The 17,358-nt window shown below is 39.0% G+C and overlaps 5 protein-coding genes across 5 annotated transcripts; 2 read left to right on the forward strand and 3 right to left on the reverse strand.

The window, feature by feature from the left end:
- Positions 1–3,606: 3,606 nt before the first annotated feature.
- On the reverse strand, positions 3,607–7,897 carry LOC146519835 (hemoglobin cathodic subunit beta-like). Its single transcript, XM_085157935.1, has 3 exons — positions 6,925–7,897; positions 6,356–6,578; positions 3,607–6,263 (listed from the first exon to the last, which is right to left on the reverse strand). The coding sequence occupies exons 1-3, from the start codon at positions 7,014–7,016 to the stop codon at positions 6,135–6,137; spliced, it is 444 nt and encodes a 147-aa protein (XP_085014061.1). The 5' UTR covers positions 7,017–7,897; the 3' UTR covers positions 3,607–6,134.
- A 116-nt stretch (positions 7,898–8,013) lies between these two features.
- Positions 8,014–8,926, reverse strand: LOC146519836 (hemoglobin subunit beta-A-like). Its single transcript, XM_085157933.1, has 3 exons — positions 8,762–8,926; positions 8,366–8,588; positions 8,014–8,254 (listed from the first exon to the last, which is right to left on the reverse strand). The coding sequence occupies exons 1-3, from the start codon at positions 8,851–8,853 to the stop codon at positions 8,123–8,125; spliced, it is 447 nt and encodes a 148-aa protein (XP_085014059.1). The 5' UTR covers positions 8,854–8,926; the 3' UTR covers positions 8,014–8,122.
- A 692-nt stretch (positions 8,927–9,618) lies between these two features.
- Positions 9,619–10,506, forward strand: LOC146519837 (hemoglobin subunit alpha-B-like). The gene is made up of 3 exons (XM_085157952.1): positions 9,619–9,784; positions 9,906–10,113; positions 10,285–10,506. Exons 1-3 carry the CDS (start codon positions 9,690–9,692, stop codon positions 10,411–10,413), a joined length of 432 nt encoding a protein of 143 aa, XP_085014078.1. The 5' UTR covers positions 9,619–9,689; the 3' UTR covers positions 10,414–10,506.
- On the reverse strand, positions 9,887–13,864 carry LOC146519838 (hemoglobin subunit beta-like). The gene is made up of 4 exons (XM_085157943.1): positions 13,751–13,864; positions 12,828–13,059; positions 12,475–12,697; positions 9,887–12,383 (listed from the first exon to the last, which is right to left on the reverse strand). The coding sequence occupies exons 2-4, from the start codon at positions 12,917–12,919 to the stop codon at positions 12,255–12,257; spliced, it is 444 nt and encodes a 147-aa protein (XP_085014069.1). The 5' UTR covers positions 12,920–13,059; positions 13,751–13,864; the 3' UTR covers positions 9,887–12,254.
- On the forward strand, positions 13,860–14,579 carry LOC146519839 (hemoglobin embryonic subunit alpha-like). Its single transcript, XM_085157953.1, has 3 exons — positions 13,860–13,957; positions 14,046–14,253; positions 14,451–14,579. Exons 1-3 carry the CDS (start codon positions 13,860–13,862, stop codon positions 14,577–14,579), a joined length of 435 nt encoding a protein of 144 aa, XP_085014079.1.
- The last annotated feature ends 2,779 nt before the right edge of the window (positions 14,580–17,358 follow it).

Consider the following 17,358-nt stretch of genomic DNA (forward strand, 5'->3'; position numbering starts at 1 on the left):
GTTTACCAAAAGTATCACCGTATCATAGGGACTCATGTATCTCGTACCTAGTGTTTCTTTTTAGGTTTGTTATTTTTTCAAATTCTATATTTATTAAACACAAGTCCAACATCATCATCAAGTTTGCTGATGACACAACCATCATAGGCCTCATCACAGGCAATGATGAGACGGCCTATAGAGAGAAGGTGATGGCACTGTACGAGTGGTGCCTGGAAAATAACCTGACTCTCAACATCAGCAAAACTAGAGAGATGATAGTGGACTACCGGAAATGACCTGTCAGAGAACACCAGCCCATCCACATCAACGGTGTCAAGGTCGAAAGGGTCAGCAGCTTCAAGTTCCTTGGAGTCAACATCACCGAGGACTTCTCCTGGACCCTTCACACAGACACTGCTATCAGGAAAGCTCGCCAGCGGCTTTACTTCCTGAGGAGGCTGAGGAAGTTTAGCATGAACGCCAACATCACCTCAAATTTTTACAGGTGTGCAGTCGAGAGCTTGCTGATGAGCTGCATCACAGTTTGGTACAGAAGCTGCTCTGCCACCAGCCGTAAATCACTACAGAGGGTGGTGAAGGCAGCAGAGCACATCACTGGCACGAGGCTTCCTGCCATTCAGGACATTTATCTCCAGCGATGCCTCCGTAAAGCACACAGCATCATCAAGGACCACAGCCACCCAGCACATCAGCTGTTCTCCTTGTTACCATCTGGCAGACGTTACAGGAGTCTGTCTGCTCGGACTACAAGACTTAAAAACAGTTTTTACCACCAAGCCATATGACACCTCAACCACAACACTTAAACACACACAACACAGCACTCAGAAGCTACCCCGCAGCTTCACAAGTACTCTGTTTAATCTGCACTGGTCACTTCACTTTATTGTTATTGATATTTATATTTAAAAGTGCAATACTGTAATTTTCTGCTGCTCATTCCTGTGCAATATCCCATCTGCCCTCCCTTTCTTTTCAAGATTTTCTTATTTAATCACTAGTGTACATATATTTATATTTATAGATACATATATATTTAGTCATCTTTTCTCTTTTACCATGTCTCTCTAATATGTTGCTCCTTACTATTTTTCTATTTTTTATTTTATTTTATTTTATTTTATTATATTTTCTCCTACTGTATCATGCTGCTGAGTGACTGCTGCTCGTCAAACACATTTCATTGCAATGTTGACCCTGTGCTAACTTGCATATGACAAATAAAACTGAAAACTATTAAGTTATGCAGGCTTGTTTGCACAACAAGGCTAAATAATTATATAAACCTTTCTGAATCTAAATAGTGTACTTTGGTAGAAGTGTAGTGCAGGTCTATGATGATTTTTAGTGCTACTATCATCTAGTTCTGATTCTGGTTCTGTCTTGGTTAAGTCCTAAGTAGTCCTGATTTTGAACTGTTGTAGTCCTGTTTTAATTCCAGATCAGTTCTGGGTCTGGCTGAATTGGGGTTTAGTCCCTGTGTCTTGATACAGCCCCGACTTTGTTCTGCCTTGCTGCTTAATTAAAAAATAGTTTAAGGTGTTTTGCATGTGTGATATATATATTTTCCCCATATGAAGTCATTCTTTTTTGAACAAAACTGAAAACAGAGCCTATTAATCTTTCAGTCATTTCTAACGGCCCCCTTCCCCCAATCTCACATGCATACTACCCTTTAGGGCTAAGCCCCGGGTGTATCAAATGTCTGCTTCCGCCTCTGGCAGGGAGTCGGGTATTTTTAGCTAATGTTTAAGGTTAAAACCTGCTTTGACTCTAGCTGTCACCATCTGATTTGCTTCAGTTAAATGTACCTATATGTGTGCACTCGCGCAGTGAGAAAACGTCAAGACTGAATGGCCAAGTAGGTTCCTGGCCGTTGGTCAAAGACGTCTAATTTTTTGCCAGGTAAAACACCAAGTTTGCTCAGCCGTGCAGGCTGACTGAACCCCCATAATCTATTTTATTGTCTTCTTTTTGAGCGGCTTCAGTTGTTTTATAAACCTTGTAACTATGCACTGCTCTCAGTCATACCTCCCGACCATGTCCGATATGATTATGACAGGACAACAAAATGACTCGAGCCCTTGTTCTGTCGGTGTCTGCAGTGCTCTCACACAAGCAGGGGTCTGTTGCACCATACTAATTTTTTCCTGCAGTGACTAAAGAAAGTAAGAAAGTAAGTAAGAAAGAATTGCTTTCTTATGATCAGTTGCCTTGTTCGTCTGGGACAATTAGCCACACACCAGGGGCAATTCTAGGATCAAACCACTAGGAGGCCTCAGCCCCCAGTCATAACGTCATCCATTCTGCCTTACAATTATACCAACATATTATGCTGCATGTAAACATATTTCATAATTTTCACCTGTGCAGACCTGAATGTTACAGGATAAACATTAAAACATATCCAAAAGCAATATCTTTTTTGGATTATATTTCAGTGTTGAACCCTTTCATGCATGAATTATGACAACCTCAGTCAGGATTTTTTTCTTAAGTAGTTTTAGTCATCTTTAGGCATGAAAAAAAGATTTTTGAACTTCATTTTTTTAAACATGTACTTTTCAAAGAGTTTGTTACATGTCCACTTAGGTGGACAACCTATGTTTTGACCTATGAATTTGGTATGGAGTGACACATCAGTGTCCGATGTAGTGGTTTAAGTGCAAGTGTGCCATCAACACTGACACGAATACAAGAAAACAGCCTTTGAATAGCTGTCCACTGTACTGACCACTATGCACGAAGAATGATTCTGAATAAATGATCACAGTTCTTAATATAACTTTTGAAAGTAAGTTAAAGCAAAATTTGTAGCAAAGCAGAAAAAGAGGAGAAACTTGCACAAACTTTAGATCATGAAATCATCATCAATGAATGTGGGCAAAACAGAAGCTATGGCTTTTGCTGTCTTTGACTTTTGCTCTTTACCTCTAACCCTTTGCATCACCGTCTCTCACGCAGCTCCTCTGTTTGAGTGCACTAATAGCAACTTGACATCATGAACACTAGATTTGATTTCACTGTAATCTGCTGTACGATCTGCAACAGAGAAGTTTGGAAAATGTAGCATTAAAAGGGCATGTTGCTTCTAGGGTGGTTGAGCATCGTGTCGGTCACAAACGAAACGGCTCTTAGAGCTGGGTCTTTGACGTGAACAACGCGAGCCGGCTCCTTATCGGGAGCCGTGGGTTGTTTTGTTTTTTTTTCTCACCCTCTTTCTCACACTTTTTTCAGCTTCACTCCGCACGCGAGCCTTGTGCTTTGCACTGGGAAGGGGGGGAGAGGCGGTAGTTACACTCGCAGTAGCACATTAACAGAGCCAGAGGGAGAGACAGAGAAAGAGCCAGGGACAACAACGTCACATTAGAACGGTATAGTAATCATCCACAACTATTTTCAGTTACGGATGATAAAGGATTCAGAAAGTTTATTCATGCAGGTCCATATGACAGAGAATACACATCTTCTTTTTGTTTTCATATTTTATTTATATTTAATTTTGTTGTGGTTTGCAGTGTTTTGTGTTGTTTCACTTAAAATTTGTTTAAAAGGAAAAAGCTGAAAATTTAAATAGTTGAAAGTTGAAATGTGAATAGTTGGTTTTTGTATTATATGATTTATTTATTACATTTTATGTGGAGTGAATAGATAAAAGTATATTTACGGTGGCCCCTAGAGACAAAGCACGTACAAGCTTCAAAACAGGTACAAACACAACAGAAGTGCTCCAGGATGCTAGGGGGCAGTGTTGAGCTTTTGTTACCTAGTGGCTACACAAGCCAGGAAGTACCAACTACCGGATTTGGTGTGTTGGGTAGTAACAGGTAAATTAACATTTTTTTTTAATTATTTGAATATATATGAGTGTTTGTGTATAAATACACAAACAATACACATATGCTTTCAATTGTGTAATTTAAGTGATCTAGGTAGCTCTGTTTGGGAAGTTCAGTTAACGCTAGAAATGTGTTTTGGAATTTGGAGGAAATTGTACATGCTTTGTCTCTAGGGGCCATTGTATATATTTATATATAAACATATATAAATAAAAACACTTTTTTTACATTAGTAATTCTTTTTGTGCATAATTTTATATTGTTGTTAATAATAAATTAATTAAAGCAACAAAACAACCTGAAGAGCTGGTTGGGAGCCGAAAGAGCCGGATCTTTTTAGTGAGTCGAGCCGAAAGAGCCGGTTCTCTAAAAAGAGCCGGAAATCCCATCACTACTGAAAAGGGTCTAAACGCGCCAATGCTACAAACTGCATATTTCTCACTTAATACTCACATTTTTCACACAATGTGAATATTAGGACATCTTTTATATTTGTTTACATTATCTGTGTGATGACTTTGAGCTTTCTGGGTCATTGTTCATGGTGAATCTATTAGACTGAATATGACCAGAGATTTTTGATCAATCTGTTTGTGTCCCTGTGGCCTTCCTTTTATGTCTGTTTGATTGTTCTGTCATTCTTGTTTAAAATAAACAATTATATGACCCAATTCCTGTATCTTCTTGCTGTCTGAATCCACATGGACACCATCAACCCTGTTGGTGCCACTGTAAAATCCAAGCCTTCATTTCAACATTAAAACCCTTATATGGTGTCTGTTTTACAAATTCAAACAAATAGACGTTCAAATTTTGGATGGTCGTTTTCAACAATGCAACTGTGACCCATATATTTTTCTATCAAGACAATTAAACTTGATTTTCAGCCATGTTTTTTTCTCCTCTCATTAACTGCAGTTACACTTGTTGATTCAAATTTGCCAATGCCAATACTATTAATTAAATATTACCTCCCTCAGGACGTACTGCATTTTCTTTGGACCTTCATTACTAAGTCAGTTCATTGGAGACAAACCTGCCCTCTGCTCTGCAGACACAAAGATCTGCCTACACTAAGTTTATTGTAAGCAGATCCTTTACACTTAGTTTGAAAAAAGAAAAACAAATTGTGTCCACTGTATAATATGTTTATAAAAGTATAATAAAATGACTTGCAAATCATTTAGTCTAGATTTAACTGAGCACTGTATAAAGCAGCGTATCAAATGTTGAGAGTGAGCTTTCTTTATTAGTTTAAAATACATATACTATGTCAGAATTGAAGCCAGCAGTACATTTGAGTAAATATCGGATTGTGGCATGCTTATCGGTGTATTATCAGTGTATCTTTTAGCAACAGCATTTAAGCCTTTTGCAAATGAAGCAGATATATTTTCCATTTTTGCTTGATATAAGATTTCAGCAGCCTTACTAGGTTCTGGGCTTCCTTTATAATGTTTTTCATTTCTTAGTGTATCAAATGTTTTTAATGTACGAAAGGTGTGGACTGCAGCGAGGAGATTTTAACAAACCCTAACACTAAAGTATGTGCAGAATGTCATTAGGGCATTATCTCTATGAAATAAGCTAGGCCTTCCCTGCAACAGACCTGAAGTAAATTGTTTAGTTGACTGTGAAGACCGCTGTGGACGTAAACCAAATTGTGTCAACATGACCCATCCCTAAAAGGTTTTATCAGAATTCATTAAAGACTGTTTGAGCTCTTTTGTTTACTGACAGAATGACACATGTGCAAACGCTACCAAAAACAACCTTTTTGGCAGATGTAACAATGAATGTGTGATTGATGGAAAGACTTTCAGCATTATTTCAAGGGGTTTAGCAAAGGTACTGTATTAATTCTAGGAATTATAGCCATTAATACAGTTCCCCATATTCAGAGGCTCACAGTAATTTGTGTGACATAATGTTAACTATAAAAATAGTTTTTATGTTTTATTAACTTTTCACAGAGTTGAGAAAAACAACAACAACTTTCAGTCCATGACAAGTTCTTAACTGTCTGAAATCTGGAACCCATGAAAGTCACTAAATGCTGTTACCTCCTTTAGCTCTGTCAGACTACTTTCACTTGCTGCTTGTGTGTGTTGGGGTCTCTTTGACTTCAGTTTTGTCTTTAGTAACTGTCTTCAGTATGAGACTCACCAAACTCAAGCTCCAACTGATAAAAAACAAACTGAAATGCACTCATGTCAAACTTATATCAAGGCTAACACACTTTTTTTTTGTTTGTTTGTTTTTTTTGTTGTATTATCTCCAAATAGGTTCTTTTCAGCGGTACTGACTGCTCATAGCGTCGACCACAGCAGATAGAAACTTCTGCCAGATAGCTTGACTCTGGGGGCTCAGGGCTGACTTGAGTTTGCATGCGATTGTGATAGTGATACAGTCTGCCAACAGCTGTGAAAAAAGAGAAAACACCATGAAAACTCTACAAGTGCAAAACGTCACGTATTTTTTTTCATGTAGGTTTGAGGAAAAGTGTTGCTTACCCTGAAGCTATCAGGATCCACTTCGAGTTTCTGAAAATGCAACCGGCTCAGATCAGCATACGTCCGTTTCATGTTGTCCATGTTGTTCACTGCTTTGTCCAGAGCCTTCAGCACCATCCTTCCATGAGCCGCCACTTTGTCGTTTTTCAAAATAGCAGTGATGGTGAAGAGATCTCCAAAAGAACCAAAATATCGCTCAGTCCAGGGGTAGACTATCAAGACTCTGACAATGCAACAGTCAGTGGTACAAGTTAATTAGCATAAACGATACCACGCGATAAACAGGTAAATCTGAACTAACTGGAGAAAAAATCCCTAAATATACAACGTACCCTTAAACAATGGAATATTTAAAAAAAAAAATAATGATTTTTCACGATCGTTTTTTCTTTATTTATTTCTTTTTAAACCAGGCATTGGATTTTACTATTATGAAATACCCATCAATTAATTAAATAGCAATAATAATAATAATGTATTGAGAGAAAATTGCCAGAATATTTTTTTTCCGTTTTTAGGATTTTTTTTACAATCCGTTCTTGAACAGTAAAACTTTCAGAATGACGTACCTTGCCCAAATTTGTGACCCAATCTCATCGATATCTATTTTTTCCCAGATAGCGTTCACGGTGCTGCGCTCCAGTTCCGTCCACTTAACCATGACCTGAGCGAATTGAATAAACAGTTTTACTTCCGCACTCTGAGCTGCTGAGTGATCAGCTTTTCCGCTTAATGACTGGCAAAAAAGAACCAGCAGATGGTATGAGGGTCCTATATTTCCAGCACACGAAAAGCGGACGGATGAGTCTGAAATACACAGACTACGTGTCAACTATCACTGCAAAACACAATGGAAATGCCCAAAGATGGTATGGTATGGCATCAAAATATCCTCACGTAAACATAACCGCTTCCCCATCCTGTTGTATCAAGTAATTTTCCAACAGCTGATGAACTTAGATTATGCCATGCTATCATTATCTGAACATTCAGGCTTTCCCCACCCAAATAAATGATCCGCGGGTCCACTTCATATCAGAAACGTATGAAAGTTTATTTCTTGGCCTTAAATTACCCCCATTCAATTAAATTTGTTTTAAAAACTGATCAGCTCAATCATGATTATGGCCCGTCCGATTGCGACAGTACTTATATTATATATTATATCCTTCGGTCATTTTGAATTTCATTCAAGGCGTTTTTAAAAAAGCATAGAGTTTTTATAATGTTGCCGCTATACGCATGGGGGTGTTCTTATGTTATGTTGGGTCGAGGTTATAAACGAATTTTCTGCGCTAAAGAAGAAATACTTTTTTCTGAGCTCGCAGATTGACTCGTTGTTAACGCTCTACCTTTAAATATGCGTAAAATGTTCTTCTTTGCATTTTGGAACACTTCACTTACATCAACAATACTTCCCATGCAGCCAGAGAACAACAACTTTGGATCCCTTTCACCCTTTTTTATACGAAAAGCAAAACTAAACAGTAAAGGAAAAAGTCACGAAACGGATTATAGGTGAGGCATACTTGTAATATTTATATTATACTCAAACATATAGGCGACTTCTATTTAGGATTATTGACTGTCCGAGATCTGCTTCTTGATGTTGTATTGTCGGTTAAAAGAACAAGTCAAATGATCGCACAGAGAATGAGTATGATTTGAGGTTTTATTTATTGGTGCATCTGGCAACAGAGTCAAAAAGATATATGATGTCACTTATATGACTGTTGCACATCTTTGATGAACTGGCACTCCAGAAATTTAGTGGTACTGTCTACCCAGGGCAGAAACGACCACGGACAAAAACTTCTGCCAGGCTTCCTGGACCTCAGGGGTGAAGACGCTGGGACCAAACTTAGCGCCAACGCACAGGCTGATGCATTCAGCGAGCACCTAAAATGAGAGAAAGAAAATGCTTAACAGAGTTAATAAACATAAACTAATTAGCTAACCTTTTTCAGGTCCATGTGTGATGATTGTTTCTGGGTGCTCGTGGGGAGATACCCTGAAGTTATCGGGATCCACATGGAGTTTCTCGGAGTGCATAACGCTCAGTTTGGCGTAGGTCTGCTTGATGTTGTCCAAGTTCTTCACAGCATTTTCCAGACCACCCATCACGGTCCTTCCGTGCTGTGCCACTTTGGGGTTTCCCAGAATGGCAGCATTGGTGGACAGGTCTCCAAAGGCTTGGAAGTATCTCTGACCCCAGGGGTACACAATCAGAAGCCTGAAATAAAACCAGAGAAACAATATTAATTTTAGTGCATATTAATAATTACTTCTACATACACAAAGAAACGTGTTGATATATTCGCTTTAGCCAAGTTTCAACATTATAGTAAAAAAAAAAGTTGCATAACAAACGACCATGTTTCTGAATTGCTATGAGCTGCAGGTTACCTGGAGAGGGCCTGGGGACCGATTTCATCCACATCAATCTTTCCCCACAGGCTTATGATGGCACTGCGCTCAGCATCTGTCCACTCGACCATTTTGACGGGGTGCAAGTCTCCTAGTTCACAAACAAGTTCTCACAAGTTCTCATAAATCTGCTTCTGAATAATTACCTTTCCCGTTTCCCGTTTTTATTCGCTTACCCCGCGCCCCCTCCTTCAGTCATCGAAGCATCTGATTGGATAGTCTGCGTCCGCCTGTTTAATGACGTGTGTTTTGCGTAAAGCAAATTTGGGCAACGGTCAGTGCCAACCGGGTAGATAACATCATTTGGCTCAGATATTGCTGTCACTTAAAATTACTCAGCTACAAATAATCCACACTATTAGTCAGTCAAAACACATAAAATTGGTACAGTACAGTACAGGACAGTAATATCAGTAATACCAGCTTTTTAACACCTGCTTTTAAATAAGCTAAGATATCATACAGTTTATTTATCCAAAAGGATATGTGCTCTCTTAACTTTAGGATAGTGTTTGTGCTCCTTGTTGTCTATAAAACAACGTGTTTTTATTTTTAAAATACCAAACTCTGACTAACAGTACAGCCTTTAAATTATGATTTACGTTTAATATCATTTTTGCTTAGAGCATATTTCTTTTTGCATAAAATCTATTCGCCAGTTGTTTAAAGATTTTCGTGCATTGCAGCCATTCAGTTTTTCTTTTCTTTTTTTTTAATTGTCAATTGCGTCAATTACGTGATATCACGTAATTGTCTGATAAGCAGTTTGCTTATCAGACCTGCGTTCTGGATTTGATACTTGGGCGTGGCACCATTTGGGTGGACATAAAGACGCACTGACAGATCCAACCAAGCAGCATTTTTTGATCAGCATTTTTCCTTGCATCCCGAAAATTCAAAGGCAGTCATGAGTCTCTCTTCGAAAGACAAGACCCTGGTGAAGACCTTCTGGGCCAAAGTCGAGTCAAAGGGCGCCGAGATGGGTGGAGAAGCTCTGGGCAGGTAAGATCTCATTTTAAAGTAGGGATGATACAGGCTTTTTTAAGAGGGTGGGTTTTTCTTTCTTTTTTTTTCTTTTCTTTTTTTGTAACTTCTTCGTATTTCCTTCTGCTGTATTTTACAGGATGCTCGTTGCTTATCCGCAGACCAAGATCTACTTTTCTCACTGGGGCGACCTGAGCCCTAACAGTCCGCAGGTGAAGAAGCATGGTGCAACCATCATGGCAGCTGTGGGAAAAGCTGTCAAGAACATTGATAATCTTACCAACCACCTTAGCAAGCTCAGTGAGCTGCATGCCAGCCAGCTCCGCGTGGATCCTGCCAACTTCAAGGTAACAAAATATTGCGACCTTTAAACCTGCCAGAAATTATGATTATTTGTGCATGTACTTTAGTTTAGATTGTGAGCGTTAAAAAACTAAAAAAAAAAAAACTAAGTGAATGTATAGGGATGTCTTCAGTGCCTGATTTAATCTAATCTGCTGTTTCTGTCACAAACACAGATACTCACTCACAACATGACCTTGGTCCTGGGCATGTACTTCCCTGCGGAATTCACCCCGGAGGTTCACGTCTCCGTGGACAAGTTCTTCAATACCCTCGCCTGGGCTCTGTCCGAGAAATACCGCTAAACATCAAGACAGAAGCTACCAACGTGTGGCATGAATGTCAGCAACCCTCATCATATGTCGGGGCTTGTTCAATAAAATTCACAAACACAAGAATGTCTATGTGTCCATTTATTTAAGCTTTTGTAGAGAAGAATACGCTCATTTCCACAGGTTACAACACAGATGAGAAAAACCCACACACAGTATGAAATTTCCCCTTGTGGGACTAATAAAGGTATATCAAATCAAATCAAATCAAAAAATAAGCCATGTTTTAAGTGTGTTTTTTAATCCTGGCGCGTCATTTGCCACAACTTCGATTCCGTTTACACTGTATGCTCGTTTTCAAACATCAGAACAAAGTCTCTGTGGCCACAAAGACCCCATAGTCCATCTAACATGCAATAACCAAAGCAATACATGCTTTCCGTATATCATACTTGGATCACATCACCAGTGACTGGTTTCTCAGATGGTTCAGCGAACAGGTATCAAAATCTAGACTGCGTGCCAACGTCGCACCGCCATACAGCCAAAACTCATACAAGTCACAGATGTGTTTAAATGACCAGTGACAGACCATTCAGAAACAGCGACTACAAGTCACATATTTAGACTGTTGTTTATGCTGTAGCTTGTGTTCAGCATGAGTATGAGTATAGTTAGACTGCGTTATTCTCATTTTGGACATGCACATTGGGCCCTCTCGGCGGTCTGAGTGAGACGCTGAAATTAAATTATCGGGGCATGGGTACAAGTCACACACAGACATAAACAGACCACCACCACCATTACCTGTGCACACAGTAGCCTGTATTTCATCTGCTTTGACCTGCAATTGTAAGGTGGGAAAGCACATGCGTCACAAGCAGCTCTCCTCCCAAAGCGCTGACCGCTGACCCACCGGTCCAAAATTTGTGCTTACAATACTTTATGAGTATTGTATGTACGGGTTCACTAACATTTTGTGTTTCTGTGGTTTATGTCAATTTATGACACAGAACAACGTAGTCAAAGCTGAACGACACTGAACCTTATTGAAAGCGAGAATTCGGCTGACACCGCGAAGGGAAGCTGCCAAATCGAGCAGTTTTTGCCAAATTTGTTGGTTTACCAAATGAAAGAGGAAAAACAGAAACGTTTTATCATGCTATATTTTTTTTAAAAAATTCAAAGTCATTTGCATTTTAAACTACTGTCTCTTTCAGAACATGGACATTTTAATAGTGATTTATTTTCTAGTTCTTGTAAAATGTCTGCGTTTGTGTGTGTGTGTGTGTGTGTGTGTGTGTGTGTGTGTGTGGACTTTTCCCCAACACTATAAATGAGCTGAAAAAAGTACAAAGAAATGGAATGTATTTGGGATATCACTGTACAAGGAAGTTCAGGCTTCACATAGTGAGGCTCCCGCCTCCCCGCCAGTTGTGTATTTAAAGGACCAGTTCTTTGAAAGCTTGAGTAGTCATAGTGTGCTCATTGTGTTTTACTACTATATTTCAAAGTTAATTATATATATATTCAAGTATTTTCCCCCTTATGTTGTAAATTTGCCCAGTACAAACTGTTATTTCTTGTTTTTTATTTTCTATTCTTTACTTTTTATGTGACTGTGCATGCTCCATCTGCCGATCACTTTGCTGCTGGAACACCTGAATTTCCCCAAGGACAATAAATTATATTTCTATTCTATTCTATTCTATTCTATTTAAAAGTTATAAAATAATTTGCCATTGTTTAAATTCTTACAAAGCTCACGCATACTATAGCAAAAAAGACATAGCTTGAGCAGTACAGATTTCTTTATTTAAGCCCCATTAAAACATGATTTAAAAACAGAACATGTGATGGTCCTCTGCAGCTCTCTAGTAGTACTGCCTCCTCAGGGAGGACACCACCACTGCCAGGAACTTCTGAAAAGCTGCATGGACCTCGGAAGTGAAGTCTTTACCCAACTGAGCAGCAACCACAATGGCCAGGCAGTCGCCCAGAAGCTGCAGGACAACAAAATATGCATGAAATAAATCATCAACACACACACACACATTACTTGAGATGCAGTACCATCATTTCAGCATTGCCTACCATGAAATTGTCAGGGTCCACCTGCAGTTTCTCAGAGTGCAGCGTGCTCAGCTCTATAAATGTGGCCTTGATGTTGTCCATGTTCTTCACAGCTTTTTCCAGACCTTGCATGACAACTTTTCCATGAGCAGCAACTTTTGGATTTGATGTGATGGCAGCAGCATTGTAGAGGTTTCCAAAGCCAGCAAAATACCTCTGAGTCCAGGGGTACACAATCAGACACCTGAGGAAACATGAACATTTGAATAAATCACATTTCTAAAACAAAAGTATGTGTTAATGCACAAAATGTGCCTCTTATATTTGTAAACTTACATACAAGCATAAAAACAGCTTTATGCTGATGATCTTACCTGGAAATAGCTGCTGGGCCAACGACTTCATAGTCGATCTTGGAGAAGATGTCCTTGATTGTGGCTCGCTCAAAGTCTGTCCATGCAACCATTTTGCCTTGTTGACTGTTGCGCCTATTCTACTTTGGTCAGCAGGCCCCCAAATGCAGCTTATAAAGGAGCCATTTTGCTCCACCCAAAGATATGCAGCTGGGTGGAGGTGGGCAGTGGGATGACTTGTAATACTTCTTTGCTGAATGAGTATTAAAAAGAAGTAAAGGAAAACGGCTTTTAGACTTTTATAACCCCTATCAGATAATGCATCGGTCAAGCCGCTTCTGTGTAACGCTTTGCAGTTCTGTTTAATTTCCACCATCAAAATGAATCAAAAAGAAGTTTTTGTAAAGATGTAAGTGAATTTTTTTAATCAAAGGTTTCCAACACTGATAAGGAAAGCTGTAGCAATTTTTTAAATTAGATTAAAAGTATATGGTGTTGGTTGTATGATTTAATAAGTGATAAGGCAAAAAATGCTCTTGGGAGGGGCAAGATGTATTAATTCTGAAGCAAACATGATTTTGTTTGTTTTTTTAATCAAATAATTCAATTTGAAACTTGTGCAGAAAACTAGACTCTATTATAAACTTCGACTAGTTAAAAGTATTTCCCATTTGACTCCAATATTAAACAAATGGGCAAATATGAAGCCACGATGGCTAAAAATTTCAAAAGTTTGAATCGGTGTTTCTTCCTTCCCACCCACTGTGATACAACACTGAACAACAAACAATAGATCACATCAAAACATTTCACTGGCTCGCAAATACAAGTGCATAGTTATATATCTTCGTTATGAGTTATCCTGAACTTTTATGAAGATTTTATTTCGTAGTCTGTTTATCTCATGGGAGGTGTTTCATATGAACCTGTCCAAACGCCAGTACCTTATCTGTGAGGTGGGTCGGGTGTGTGCATTTCCTGTTTCGTGTATAAAAACCTCCACAGTTTGAGCTGAACACAGCAACTCCAACCAGAACAGCAACAACAGGCAAGATGACCAGTCTTTCTGCAAAGGACAAGAACACAGTCAAAGCCTTCTGGGGTAAAGTGGCTGGCAAGGAGGAACAAATCGGCTGTGATGCTGTCTCCAGGTAAATATGGCCCCACACTGCCTACAAAAACCTGCTCCTGCATTTCAGTCTCATACTCATTGGTTTGTTCTCTTACATTTTTATCCAGGATGCTGACAGTGTACCCTCAGACCAAGATTTACTTCTCCCACTGGAAGGACCTGAGCCCTGGCTCTGCCCCGGTGAAGAAGCACGGAGCAACCGTGATGGCTGCAGTTACTGATGCTGTCAGCAAAATTGACGATCTGACCGGAGCTCTTCTGAGCCTCAGTGAGCTGCACGCCTTCACTCTGAGAGTGGACCCTGCTAACTTCAAGGTACTGATCATTATTAAATCAGGACAGCATTTCTCAATGTAATTTTTGTCCATGTTGTGAACATTAATCCAACCAGAAATTAAAATCTAACTCAGCTTTCATTTGATCCTTGGGTAGCTGTTTGATCTGAAATGATGTTCTCACAAATAAATAAGTAAAAGTCCATTCATTTCAATGTGATCATCATCTTTCCACAGGTTCTGTCTCACAACCTCCTCGTGGTCCTGTCTACCATGTTCCCCGACGACTTCACCCCTGAGGTCCATGTGGCTGTGGACAAGGTCCTGGCTGCCATGGCTCTCGCCCTGTCTGAGAAATACAGATGAACTGCACACAGGAGCAGAGGACTGCATTATGTGCTTTCATACTTACTACTACTCTGACTTTTAATAAAACATTGAATGCAATCAAAGTCTCATGGTCATTAGTGTGGTGAAGATAGTCTTTTACTGTGAGCACATAGGAGGAAAGAGGGTTTAAGGTAAAGAAACATCAAAGTTAAAGCATTCAGCTCATGCTGAAGGTTCAGTTTCAGAACCGCAGAAGCCTTTTTTTTACTTAGTATATGGTATTTATTTTCATGCTGCTTTCTACTTTGACTCCACTATTTTAAATGTAGAATACTTTTTACTGTGAGGACATAGGAGGAATTGTCTCATTACTATAAAGGTACATAACAGACAAATTCCTTCAATTTCTGTGATTATTTAATTGCCAAATTCCCAAATTTAATTCTTACATCCTTAAGGCACTGACTGCACCAATGTTGGATCCAAAACTGTAAAGAGGTAAACAGGCTTAAAGACTTTGTGAATACAGTTTGACAATAGAAAATATTCCCTCTGCTAATACAATGTTTTTGGAAGGTGGTGATGCTGCATCTCAGAAAGTATTTTTACAGGTCTGTTCAGATAAATAGAGAATGTTCCAGTGAAAGCTTCTCCAGTTTAACTTTGACCTATTATCCCAAATTTTGTCATCCTACCATTAATTAATACTTTCAGTTTCAGAGTTTCAGTCAGGTTTCAGAGCTCATCACAGTACAGACACAGCTTTATTGATGACTACAAATGATCTTCTTATGGCCTCAGACAGTGAACTCGTGTCTGTGCTTGTCCTGCTAAACATGAATGTAGCGTTTGATAGAGTTGATCATAATATTTTATTACAGTGATCAGAGGATGCTGTAGGTATTAATAGTACTGTGCTGCTTTGCTTTATCTATCCATGAAGTCAGATAACACAGTTAGTTAAATTGCAGGAATGTATTAAAGACATAACGACCTGTGTGACCTCGAATCTTCTGCTTCTAAATTCATATAAAATAGAGGCTATTGTAATCTTAGAAATATGTTGTCTAATCAGATATTTACTCTGAATGGCATTTCCTTGGCCTCCAGTAACACTGAGGAGTCTTGGAGTTGTTTTGACCTGAATATTTCCTTCAATGGGCAAATTAAACAAATACATAGGACTGCTTTCTTCCATTTGCGGAATGTCACCAAAATTAGAAACATCCTGTCTCAAAGTGATACTGAAAAACTAGTTTATGCATTTATTACTTCTAGGCAGGACTACTTTAATTCATTATAACCAGGATGTCTTGAAAACTACCTGAAAAGCCTTCAGTTGATCCGCTGCAGTGGGAGTACTGGCAGGGTGTAGAAAGAGAGAGCATTTTTCACCAGTACTGGCTTCTCTTCATTGGCTCCCTGTTAATTCCAAAATGGAATTTAAAACCCTTTGCATTACATACAAGGTATAATCAGGCCCCATCTAACTCAAAGACCACACAGTACAATAGAGAATTTCACTCTCAGACTGTAGGGTTACTTGTGGTTCAGAGCGTTGAAAACAGATTGGGAGTCAGAACCTCCAGTTTTCAGGCCGCTCTTATAGGAAACAGCTCCTAGTTTTGAAAAAAAAAAAGAAGAAAGAATTGAAAGTAAATTTGCATCTGAACTCAATGTGTTTTGTGCTTTGCACATTTGAGTGTATTCTGTCAGGTTGTGCAGTTTGGTCTTGATAAGAAGCATGATTAAGAAAACATGTACAGCCACATCTTTAGGAGAGCTTTTAACTCAGTATGTAGTCAAAACGTGTTTTTAAAAAAAAAAAAAATTTAAGGACTATCGCGTCAGCCACACAAGTCGCATATAAACCTGACTATCCTGGCAGGTTGGGCAAAAATGCCTCTTCTGTCATTAACACGAATATTACCATGCCACCTCACCTCACATCTCAACTCTCAAGTCTAACCCTTAGGTTTATATTACACTAAGTGTGCCACATAACAACAGATGGCAACAAAGAACCATATAGTTAGCTTTTAATAAAGCCTACTATATATACTAACAACGCCAAAATCGCGCATTTTACGCATGTGTCTCTCTCCGGAAACAGCTTGATACCTAAGATCAGCGGCTACGTTTGAGATATAAGGGCGAACCCCTCCTTTAAACATCGTTGGTGACTGTGTGTGGATAAATGCAGGTGTGTGACCTTTGATAAAACCGATAGCTTAGCAGGGGCTTGCCTTATTGCAAACTATCCCATCGTACAAAACCGGAAATATGTGTGAAATAGTTTGCATACACATCACACGTGAAGAAATATTATTTACTTATTATTTATTTTACTTATTTCAGTTTAGTTCTGCTTTGTTTAATCACACTTTCAGCATTATTGAATACTCAGGGTGAGAACTGTATCATTCCAGAACATCAATCCGTATTTTACCATCCCACGCTCGTTCTGATAATCCACTAAATGGACAAAAAGCGCTGGTTCTCATTGGATTCGAGTGTTTTTAGTGTCTTTGTCATATGTTTATAAAACCAAGCATCTAGCCATTCAGTTTGCCTCTACAAACATTTGTGAAACAATTGGTACTACGACAGTTTGTGTTAATACGGCAAAGTAAAAGTGTTTAGGAGTCACTTTGTGGCAGAGCAAGTAAAGTTACAGCGCCGGGTGGCCGAGTGCTGAGGCGCACAGTGCGTAAAAGTCATCAACCTTCTGGTGACTTGATAAATGCAGAGCTCCATATCTCCTCCTTTTTTATCATTAGCACAAAAACTAAATCAAACAGAGATTCACGAGGCT

Source organism: Neolamprologus multifasciatus, chromosome 4 (assembly GCF_963576455.1).
Source record: "Neolamprologus multifasciatus chromosome 4, fNeoMul1.2, whole genome shotgun sequence".
Classification (NCBI taxonomy): domain Eukaryota; kingdom Metazoa; phylum Chordata; class Actinopteri; order Cichliformes; family Cichlidae; genus Neolamprologus; species Neolamprologus multifasciatus.

Coding starts and splice junctions, on each gene's coding strand:
- LOC146519839 (XM_085157953.1), top strand. CDS start 13,860: ATGACCAGTCTTTCTGCAAAGGACAAGAACACAGTCAAAGCCTTCTGG. Junction 13,958..14,045: donor GGCTGTGATGCTGTCTCCAG/GTAAATATGGCC, acceptor ATTTTTATCCAG/GATGCTGACAGTGTACCCTC. Junction 14,254..14,450: donor TGGACCCTGCTAACTTCAAG/GTACTGATCATT, acceptor ATCTTTCCACAG/GTTCTGTCTCACAACCTCCT.
- LOC146519837 (XM_085157952.1), top strand. CDS start 9,690: ATGAGTCTCTCTTCGAAAGACAAGACCCTGGTGAAGACCTTCTGGGCC. Junction 9,785..9,905: donor GGTGGAGAAGCTCTGGGCAG/GTAAGATCTCAT, acceptor TGTATTTTACAG/GATGCTCGTTGCTTATCCGC. Junction 10,114..10,284: donor TGGATCCTGCCAACTTCAAG/GTAACAAAATAT, acceptor TCACAAACACAG/ATACTCACTCACAACATGAC.
- LOC146519836 (XM_085157933.1), bottom strand. CDS start 8,853: ATGGTCGAGTGGACAGATGCTGAGCGCAGTGCCATCATAAGCCTGTGG. Junction 8,589..8,761: donor GGTCCCCAGGCCCTCTCCAG/GTAACCTGCAGC, acceptor GTTTTATTTCAG/GCTTCTGATTGTGTACCCCT. Junction 8,255..8,365: donor TGGATCCCGATAACTTCAGG/GTATCTCCCCAC, acceptor CTCTCATTTTAG/GTGCTCGCTGAATGCATCAG.
- LOC146519838 (XM_085157943.1), bottom strand. CDS start 12,919: ATGGTTGCATGGACAGACTTTGAGCGAGCCACAATCAAGGACATCTTC. Junction 12,698..12,827: donor GGCCCAGCAGCTATTTCCAG/GTAAGATCATCA, acceptor ATGTTTCCTCAG/GTGTCTGATTGTGTACCCCT. Junction 12,384..12,474: donor TGGACCCTGACAATTTCATG/GTAGGCAATGCT, acceptor GTTGTCCTGCAG/CTTCTGGGCGACTGCCTGGC.
- LOC146519835 (XM_085157935.1), bottom strand. CDS start 7,016: ATGGTTAAGTGGACGGAACTGGAGCGCAGCACCGTGAACGCTATCTGG. Junction 6,579..6,924: donor GGGTCACAAATTTGGGCAAG/GTACGTCATTCT, acceptor TTGCATTGTCAG/AGTCTTGATAGTCTACCCCT. Junction 6,264..6,355: donor TGGATCCTGATAGCTTCAGG/GTAAGCAACACT, acceptor CTTTTTTCACAG/CTGTTGGCAGACTGTATCAC.